The sequence below is a fragment of the Chaetura pelagica genome, unplaced genomic scaffold (assembly GCF_000747805.2).
Source record: "Chaetura pelagica isolate M959 unplaced genomic scaffold, ChaPel_1.0 scaffold382, whole genome shotgun sequence".
NCBI classification, from domain to species: domain Eukaryota; kingdom Metazoa; phylum Chordata; class Aves; order Apodiformes; family Apodidae; genus Chaetura; species Chaetura pelagica.
This window is the reverse complement of record NW_009952478.1, coordinates 79,287-89,825: the sequence shown is the minus strand read 5'-3', so window position 1 is coordinate 89,825 and position 10,539 is coordinate 79,287. Positions and strand designations below refer to the sequence as shown.

General features: G+C 39.2%; 1 protein-coding gene across 1 annotated transcript in view; it reads left to right on the top strand.

Moving 5' to 3' along the window:
- The window catches only part of ITGA2 (integrin, alpha 2 (CD49B, alpha 2 subunit of VLA-2 receptor)), a 53,164-nt gene that overhangs the window by 14,267 nt on the left and 28,358 nt on the right, over positions 1 to 10,539 (top strand). Inside the window, exons 4-10 of the mRNA XM_010008618.1 lie at positions 289 to 380; positions 4,984 to 5,098; positions 5,489 to 5,616; positions 6,765 to 6,913; positions 7,926 to 8,076; positions 8,307 to 8,472; positions 9,732 to 9,805. Of these exons, the coding sequence (XP_010006920.1) occupies positions 289 to 380; positions 4,984 to 5,098; positions 5,489 to 5,616; positions 6,765 to 6,913; positions 7,926 to 8,076; positions 8,307 to 8,472; positions 9,732 to 9,805 (875 nt within the window). The remainder of the gene's footprint in view (positions 1 to 288; positions 381 to 4,983; positions 5,099 to 5,488; positions 5,617 to 6,764; positions 6,914 to 7,925; positions 8,077 to 8,306; positions 8,473 to 9,731; positions 9,806 to 10,539) is intronic.

Genomic DNA, 10,539 nt, shown 5'->3' with positions numbered 1-10,539 from the left:
CCAAAAATATTTGATAGGTAGGCCTTTTCTGCCTCTCTTTTGTGTTCAGCTTTTTTCAAGGCAAATACTGTAAATGACCACACTTAATTCACGTCTATAGTTAATGGTTAGAAGTTTTTTTAATGAAGATTAGCTTTCATTTATTTTGTCTATGAATTATATGCAGCCATTTGGAAGATGCATCTTAGATTCTGATAAATCAAGCTTTTGAAAAAGAATTCTAACTTACTAAATAGGGTCTACATCTCATTTACTATTTTCTCATTACTTAATCTCTTTTTATTTCAGCTTTAATCAATATTCCAAATGTGACTGACATAAAGAAAGACATGAACCTTGGCTTGACACTGATACAGAACTCAAAAACAGGAGGATTTTTGGTGCGTATCCAGGGTGTATTCAGAACACACAGATATTACTGAGGAGAATGAAGAAACTAGAATTCTCCCCATTTTTTGATAAGTCCAAGCTGAATGTTTTTTATCCTGCAACATAGATTAATACATATTTTGCATATTTCAAAATATTCCCTACCACTGTCATTATGTATGGTACAAAATTAGGAAAATTACTAATTCTTGTCTTTGTCATTTATCTAAATATCCTGTGGAAGGGTATGTAATTAAAGATTCTGTAATTTACGTCAGATGACATAGGCAAGATTTTTCCACCATGGAGATCTTTAAGGCAGTCTTGTATAGTTCTGATTATGGGTTCTCTTCTCCACCATACACACTTGCAAAGTGACTGTCCTCCTGCAGTGTCAGGATTTCCAGTCCTGTGGATCTGCAGTTTGGTTGGTGAGCTGGAAGAGGATGCATTTTCCTACGAGTATATTCTGCAAACCACTCTCCTTGAAACCTGTAAAACAGATTTCATAATTGAAAGAAGTTAATGCCTATTTAATATGCTTCTTTACAGTCTTAACTGTAAGCATGAAACCTATTGCAGTGTAGCTGTATTTTAGTTTGATGCATACATTGTAGGCATGTGCAGTAATTAAGTGAAACAATAAACTGCAGATAGAAGAGCTCTGAGGCTCACCATAAGCTTTCATCTTCCTAGTAATCATGAAAGTATTCAGATGTTTGTTATCTTCATTACGAGGTAGCCGAGTTCACTGAAGTACTTAAAAGTAGGTCTAATTCAAATCTTTCTTACAGCTTTCTTGGAGTTAATAATGTTAATCATAACTTCAAAATACAAGCAATAGTGCTCTTCTTGATTATTGGTTTGAGAAGATACTGATTTAAAAATCTTCTGTGTCTCAGATAATACCTTTGATTACCATTAATACTCTCCCATGCATATCTGCTTTTAATCAGTATCAGTAACTGCTTTTCATGCAGACAAAACAGGGTTTTTTTTTAATAGTACTTGACCTTTTCTCAGTTAAAAAGAATTTCCTGATCCATACGTTATTGATTGACTCTCCTTAAATTACGTAAAGTAACAGCAAAATAGTTGAATGCCAAGACATGAAAAATTAGCCACATCTTTGATGACATGAGTTCTTTCTGACATAAGGAGAGTGGTGTATTGGACATAGGTCTTTATTTGTGACTCAATCTAAAGAAGTACCAACAGCCCCATGACTTAATTGTGGTAAGAACTGGACAACAGGAATAGCACAACAAGCAGAGATGGTCTGCTTATAATTGCACTCTGCTGCCAGCCCAGGCTTTGCTCTGAGATGCTGTCTCTAGCAGCTGGCCTATGTGACAGGCTCTTCAGTTATGGTCCCAGCTCACTGTGCTCCTTCCTCCTGTGGCTGCTTCTTTCTCAGCCTCCACCTGCTTGCACCCATCTGTGCTGCATCCCTGGGCTGCTTGGCTGGAGCATGACCCAGCCCTGTGCGTCTGTGCCATCACTCCTGATTGCTGCTGGTTCAGCTGTTTGATGGCATGTGATTGCTTCCCACAGGTATCCTAAGTACAGGGCAGTCATTTCCACACTCTCATTACATTTTTCTGAGGCATGCTTAGTCCTGTTGGAAAGGTGCTTAAGAATTCCACTGATAGTAACTTTTGTCCAGATTTCTAAGTTTCTATCAATTTGTTCTTGGGGCAATGCTGTGTCTTAATTGAAAGGAACAACTCTCATCTCCCTACATATAAAGTGTCACTTCTGTATCCAACGCCCCACAATCATTCTCCTTTGCTAAACTCTGCTTGTCATGTATCCTAAGGCCATATTTGCTCACATGCTGGCTGCATGCTTTTTGTCACCTTGCAATCAGCCACGGCCAAATCTATCTGCTCCCCTCTCTTGCACTCAAAGAGCTCCCAGTTTATGTACACAATTCTTGGCATCAGTCTTTCAGAACAAGTCTGTGCTCCTTTCTAATATTCCAATTTCATTTCCATCAGTTCTTGATATGTGATCTCCCAGTTTCTCCCTGCATTAATGATTCATCTTAAATTTCTGACTCTAGCTCTGATAAAACATGAGAGCTTTTTTCTTTTCTTTTTTTTTCTTTTTTTTTTTTTTTTTTTTAATTGAGTTAAGATCAGAAAAGGTTGCTAGAACAGTTCTATTTTTTGGTCCAAGATTAACATCACAATTTTGAGTTACCACTAATACAGAAGAAAACTAGGAAACAGGCAAATGAGAGTAATCTAAAAATAGCATTAATTTATTTTAGTGTGAGGACTAGTAAATCTCCTTAGCAGCTGTTCTCCAGCTTCACAGTTACCAATATAGATTATTTATTTTGTACCTCACATCTCTGTAAATGTCCATCTTTTCCAGTTGTCGTGGTTTGGGCCCAACACAACAACAAAGGAACAGCCCCATGGCTGCTCACTCAACTCCCCCCACACACACACACACACACACACACATGCTGGGATGAGGAGGACAAAGCTCATGGGTTGACAAGGAGGGTTCTTCGTCAATTAAGGTCACGGGCAAAACAGACTCAACTTGGGGAAAAACAATAATTTAATGTCACACTAATCAAACACACCCAGGACACAGACACACAGAGCAGGGCTTGCATATGTTACCCCACCCCTCCCTTCTTCCCAGACCCAAATCCCTTTGTTCCCGGTTTCTCTCCCTCCTTCCCCCCAGCGGCACAGGGGGACAGAGGATGGGGTTTAGAGTCAGTTCACAGGCTGCTGGTTCCTGCTGCTCCTTCCTCCTCAGGAAGAAAGATTCCTCACAGTCCTTCCCTGCTTCCCCACGGGGTCCGTCCCATGGCAGAGAGTCCTCCACGAACCTCTCCTTCATGAGTCCTTCCCACGAGGTCCGGAGCTGCTCCAGCCTGGGCTTCCCACAGAGTCAACCTCCCCTGGCACCGGGGTCTTCCAAAGCTGCCTAATCAGAGTCCACAGGCAGCAAATCCACTGGCCACAAAATCCAAGTCCAGTGGCCAACTTCACCCCTCCTGGTGCCCCCAGGGAATGTTCCACCACGTTCCTCCATGAGTGCAGGGGCACAGCTGCCATCTCGACATGGGCTGCAGGGAAACTTCTGCTTGGGCACCTTCTTCCCCTTCTTTCTCACCAACCACCAGCACGGCTCTCCTTCCCCAGCACTGCTCTCATCCTCCAGCGCAGCTCTTCTCCCCCAAGTCCTCTGCTCAGGTGTTTTAGCTATTCTTTCATATGTTAATCACAGAGGCCCATCGGTTGTCCCTCTAAAGGCTCCTTGGCTGGGTTTGGAGCAGGGAGAGCTTCTCAGCTTCTTACCAGAGCCCCTCCTGGCACCCTTCCCCTACTACTAAAAAACCCACCAAACTAAACCAGAACACCAGTAAAACTAATCGTGTCCCAGGTTGCAGCTAAAAAGACCACTAATTTCAAGATTGGATAATGTAGATATATTTGCTCTTATCTAGTCTAGAAAATCTACCATTTTCTTAAATATATTAAGATAGCTTGGTGTGGTCTGTCATTAGTAAACCTCATTTTCATTTACCTCTTCCTTTAATTACCTTTTTTTCAATATTCTTGAGAAAAGGCTAATGATGTTCACTCTCCGCTTCCTGAATCAAAATGGTACATTTTCTATTTTCCAGTCTTTTGTGACTGGATAGGGCAATCAGAAAGTGCATGTGATTAAATTACAATTTATTTCAGAACTGTTGGACAGAGGTTATGTAGAGCTTATGTTTTTTCCTTGAGCTCCTAAAATGATTCTCTTTTAAAAATAAAGTCACTCCCCTTCTAACATCCTCATGACAAAATACTTTCTCAGTAGCTGTTCTTTTTATCTAGGTACTTTTGTAAAAATCCTTGTACTATCAGAGGTGTGACTGTCATGCAACTGGCTCGTTGATCAGATGAAAACTTTTCTTTTCACAGAGATAATTTTCATCGAAGTTGCAAGATTATCTTCCCCCTAAGGCAATGCAACACATAGCTGAGGGCTACGTGAGGCCAGGGCTAAACTCCACTTTAGCCTGCAGCTAAGTAGGACAGTGCATGCCGTGAAGCTGCACCCTCACTGGAGATGACGAATAGGTTTAGCTTGTAAATATTCTGGCAAAGTGAATGTCCCTTTAGAACGGGGCGTACAGCAAGGCAAGCTCCTCTCTGCGTTTGTAGCGACCGGCATATTCATGCCTCTGATGCCATCTCCTGGTTAGTGGAAGTAGTTGTCTGCACGCTTAGAAGCCATGTGCAGATAGCAACCCTAGTTTTAAACCCAGGGTTCATAAGAAGAGCAGGTGGCTTAAAGCAGGACGGGTTCCTTGCAAACAGAGTTACACTCCCCAGATGTTATAGCCGTGCACAGTTGGGAGAGGCCATCTGGAAGAAGGAGGCACTAGACATTGTGAATAGAAAATCCTTTTAATAAGAAAGTCTATGAAAGGGGTTACACTGTCATTGTGATTGCAAGGGATTTGGCCTGATAACCTGAGAGGGCTTCTCTGATCCTATATGCATGTAGTGTGCTTATTGTGCTTTTGAATATGGATGCACTGAGATTATTATTTGTTATTTTTATAGTTTCTCTTTGTTGTTATTTTTAAAGACTTGTGGTCCCTTGTGGGCACAGCAGTGTGGAAGCCAATACTATGCAACAGGAGTCTGTTCTGAAATCAGTCCAAGTTTCCAGATCCTGAGAAGCTTTTCTCCTGCTGTTCAAAGTAAGACAACATGTGCAAAACTTGTCAACTGAAAAAAAAACATACGAAACAAAATCAAGTTGTGTTGTATTGGGGACTCTAAATTTGAGATATTTTTTTTTAAATTATTGTGCAAAAAGTGAAGTCCTGTGTTTCACAGATAAGGACTAACAGATCATGGTCCGATGATTATATGAATATGGACTCACCCCTCTGAATTCAGAGGTGTTGCACCAGTGCAGGCTTAAAATCTGTATATGCTTATATTGAGCCCTCATTCTGGCAAAACGTTCCTGATCTGAAGTGTTGCCTGTGTGAGACTTAAATATACTCTTCTGGATCTAGCCAAAGAATTTTAAGTGTATTGAGACTGAAAGTGCACTTAATCTTCCCTTTTTGTTTTTGTTTTAGAGTGTTCCTCTGTCATAGATATTGTAGTGGTTTGTGATGAGTCAAACAGCATTTATCCCTGGGAAGCAGTGCGAGCATTTTTGAAAAAATTTGTGCAAGGCTTAGACATAGGCATTAACAAAACCCAGGTAAGTAAAAGACATCTTTGATAAAGTCTAAAAATAATTTTTAAAAAATGTCAATGGGTTTTAATAGCAACTTCAAAGGAAAGCAGGTGTGCTTTAGCACAGCTGCAGTGCCTCCCCCAAAGCCACAGATTACGCAGTTGTCTTACTTCTTTCAGTATTGGGTATTTTATGTCACTGCTAACCTGTTTGAAAAGGGATTAGTAATTTGATTCAAAACATAAATCAAATGAAATAAAAGTCTAGGTTATATCTAGTGAAGTCAGATCTCTTTCATGCTCTAGGTGTAAAAGTAATTAAAATGTGTGGATGTGTTAAAAGTAGACCAGATTTTTATGGGCTTTTTATTCAGTTCTTATTTTCCAACTGCTGCATCTTTAAAATAGTTTTTCCTGCTTGGTTACTGTCTGATCTTTGAGTTCTTTTTTCCTTTTAATTTGCTAGTAGTAAGGAAAATTTTATTGCCTTTTTAAAAACATTTTCTGTCTTTACAGTTGTCCATTTTCCATAAACAGTTCTGGGAACAAAGACTTGGGCACTGGAAATCTCTCTCCCAAAGGCTGCCTTCTTCCTTGGGCGACTTTGGAAGTGAGGTGCTTAAAAGCTAGGCTTCCTGTTCTGTCCTTTCTGAATCTCACCTTCAGTATCTTCTCCTCTTTTTTTTTTTTTATTTCATACTAAATGTATTTCTTATCATATGTCTTTTGCTTTACCTGTATTAAAAATAAACAGGGTTTGCAGTGCTGTAAAGTAACTAATCTTTAGGATTTCCTTAGAATAGATCAGATTGAGATGCTGACAGCTTGTAGGTTTTTTTGCTATTTCCTCACTTTTCCCAGAGCTCTCTGTATTATTGCTCTCCATCAGCTCTTCCAGAAGTAACCAAGCAAACATTTAATACCTACTATTTCAGATTGTTTGCATTAACATATTGTAGTCCATAATACATTACACAAGGTGCAAAAGCATTTCAACTTTCTTTGCTTTCCAAATGTGTTAATATTAATTGGTTTTATATGTGTAAAAAGAAAATTATAACCCTGTATGCATCTGCATATCTTTTACTCCAACCTGACAAATAAATAAGCATCATACTTCTGTGTAATTGATTGTAATGCATGATAATCTAACATATTTTATTTATTGCATAGGTGGGTTTAATTCAGTATGCTAATGATCCCCGTGTAGTGTTCAACTTGAATACTTATCAAACAAAGGATGAGGTTGTTAAAGCAATGAATGGAACATTTCAGAAGGGAGGAGATCTGACCAATACTTTCAAAGCAATTGACAATGCAAGGTAAAACACATCAATGCATACTGTGGTACTATTGTAACTTGCCTTACAAGGCAACATGCACACCCTGAATTTCATTCCCAGTGGAAGTACAATTGCTTGGAATGTCTGGGGAGGCTCCGAGCACTAGGCAGAATCCTTCAGAATCCTTACAGTGTCCTAGGCTGAACAGTACAGGGATATGTTAACTAGACTTGCTGAAAAGCATGTCTTTAACCATTGGGTTAAGCTCTACACTAAAGCAGGTCTGGTACCTAACAGAATTGTTTGGGCTGTCACCATCGAACACCATGGACAAGTTACTAGAAAATATTAAAAAACATTTAATGAATTTAAGTTTATGCAGGGATTCATTGGAACAGGTAACATTCTTGTTTGCTGGTCAGGCTTTTGTTGGTTGCAGAGAAAATAAAAGCTCTTGTTTGTTGTCTACTTTTCACTGCAGCTCCAGCAGCATGAAAAATAGGAAAAACTCTAAACAATGTACCCCGACTCTCAATACATATACAAACCAAGTCTGTTTCTCAGTAAGCGGGTGCTATTTTCCAGTTGAATCAAGGAAAACACTCTAGGCCAGAATACAAATGGCTGAATCAAATGGCCTTCAAAATCTTGTTTATGGACAGAGTTGGTGGAACTGATATTTGGAGTAGTATTGAGGATCCCATTACTGATACTTTTCCCCTTCTGTTTGAACTTGGTAGAGCCAACACCTCACTATACTTGTTACAAAACAGTAGTAGCTCTGACCAGAACAAACAAACAAACAAAAACAACCCCAAAACAAAGAACAAAACAAACAAAAAACTCAAAACAATAAAAAACCAACAAAAGCAAGAAAACAAAAAAAAGCCCAAGCCTTTTATTTAGAAATATTTGAAGAAGTACATATTGATTCTCTGAAATACACACTTCTATCAGAAGTACCATCCCCTAGTTATTTTTTTCCTACTTCCTTGAGTACATGTGACTACATTATTAACTGACATGTGATAAATGCAATATCTTATAACAGACAGTATGCCTTCTCACCTGAATCAGGAGGACGTCCAACAGCCACAAAAGTAATGGTTGTTGTGACAGATGGTGAATCACACGATGGCTCCAGTTTGAAAACAGTGATAGGGAAATGCAATGAGGACAATATAACCAGATTTGGCATTGCTGTAAGTAATACCGTAATTATACAGTAGTTTTCTCCTTTTCCTTAGTTTATGTATATCTCCTGTCTGAATAGTCCCTTGTAGAGGAATACAGTCTGATAAGCCATTCAGTAATATGAATGAAGATAATGTTTATTTTTTTTAATATGTAGAATATTAACTTAAATAATACAGAATAAAGTGGAGTAACACCATTATTTTCTTCGCTCTTTTTATTTTATTTTTTGCCCTAGGTTTTGGGATACTTAATCAGGCATGAACTTGACACTAAAAACTTAATTAAAGAAATCAAAGGAATTGCTAGTCATCCAACAGACAAGTATTTCTTTAATGTGTCATCTGAGGCTGCACTATTGGAGGAAGCAGGAACACTTGGAGAGCGCATTTTTAGTATAGAAGGTAAAGTACTTAGTGTGTCTGATAAATAGATGAGATTCTCCTAGCTGACAAACTAAGAGTTTTATTTAGCTTCACCTTAGTGTCATACTGTGAGAATGAGGGGCAGCTGAAGCCATGGGCTACTCCTCAGGTGGGCTCTGGTTTCCACAGGTGCTCCCCAAGCTACCCCAACCCTAATGAGCCTGAACTTCAAGTTAATTTCTGTATTTTGTGGGAAATATACCTCAATGGCTGAAAAAGTCAAGTCCCAGGCTTCAGGCATCCACTGGAGGCTTGACCATATGCATCCAAATGCACTTGGAACTATTACCACCAGAGGAGTGGTGGTATACTTGTCAGATTCATGCATGTTTTTCTCTTAATGCTAGCAGCCATAAATTTAAAAAGCAAATCAGAAGACTAGTTACTGATTACAGAACTGAAAAGCTACAGTAATGCAATCTGTGTGGTGCCTACCAGGCTCTATCCCTAGCATTGACTGGAGTCCTTTGTGTACTGTTTGGGGGAAGGTGCTGTAGAGGTGACTCAGAGGAGCTTTGTCTCCCCAAAAGCCAGCTTTTTAAAGTCAAATTTAGATCATGTTGAGAGACTGGTGACCTGCCCTCAGCCCTCCCTAAAGGGCTTTTCATAGCTGCAACCTTCCTATGATTAAGATGAAATCTTCCCTTTTCACCGCCATCTGCTCTTTACCAAGTCCATGCTGCTAATCAGGTCAGGTGAGCTCCCCCTCTTGGGATTTTTGTACTCCTGTTGAATTGCTATTACCTGATTCCCATAGATCTAATTTAGGAAGTATTCCTACATGTCACAGTATTTTTCAAAACAATTTCAACAGTTTTATAAGTATTATGTGATAATAAACATTTATTTGAAAGTTGTGAACATACAGTTATTAAATTACTGCCAATGGTATTTCTAGTACTTCCTGGGAAACACTAAAATAGATTAGCCATAGGGACAACACTGTGCACACTGATTGAAGCCATCTTTATCATCATCTGCATTTTTTTGGAGGAGACTCATAGCATAATGGCTTTATCTTACCAATTTGCCATTAAATCCTCCAAAAATTATATAGCTTATTAGCTCTCAGATTTACATTGCTTGTGAATGTTGGAAATGTTTTAGCAGAATTTACGGACTTTGAAAAAATAACATACAGTCCTTATATAGCTATACTCAGAGGCAGCAATATTTGATCTCTTCTGTGGTTCTGTAGTGAGTACATGTTTTTCTATATGTGACTATCTGTTTTCCAGGTACAGATCAAGGTAATACCTTCCAAATGGAAATGTCACAGGTGGGCTTCAGTGCGTATTACTCACAAAAAAAGGTATGTGAATTAAATTATTTAATGATACAAATAGATGTAATTACACAGACATGAATGCTTTGAAGTACAACAAAATAAGACTAATAAAATACAATAACCTATTTTAAGATTATTTTTTTTTATAAGGAAGAGAATTTCAATTTATAGTCTGTCATGATTTGACTCAGGATTGGCAATTATAACAATACAAACAAAGCCCTTGAACCCCTCCCCCTTCCACCCAGGTAGGAAAGGAGAGAGACTTTCTGGATTGAAAACTAAACTAGACAGCCTTAATTAAACACTAATAATAGAAGAAAAGATGTACAAATATATACAAGAATATGCAGGAATGTGCAAAACCCCTATCACCTCCCCCCACCCCAGCACCTGACAGGGCATCTTCTGAGCTGTGAGCACTCTGGAGAGAGCAACAGAGCAGGCAGGAGCTGAGGGGAGAGTTGCGAGGGTCAGGGATGCACGAGCCTGGGGATCAACAGTGATGGATGGACAGAGTCCTCCCCAGACACCAGCCACGGATGGGAGATAAGGGAAAGGAAGAAGAAGAAAGGGGCTTGACTTTCACCATCCCTTACTTTATACCAATCCTGCACAAATATATGGATGGAATACTTTGATTTTCCAATTTTGCCATCTGCCTACAGGAGGTTTGTAGATACAATTGATCTGCTCCCTCAGTGTCCAAAGCAGCAGATTCAACAAGTAGAGCAAAGTGTCTTTGGTCTCTCAGCAGG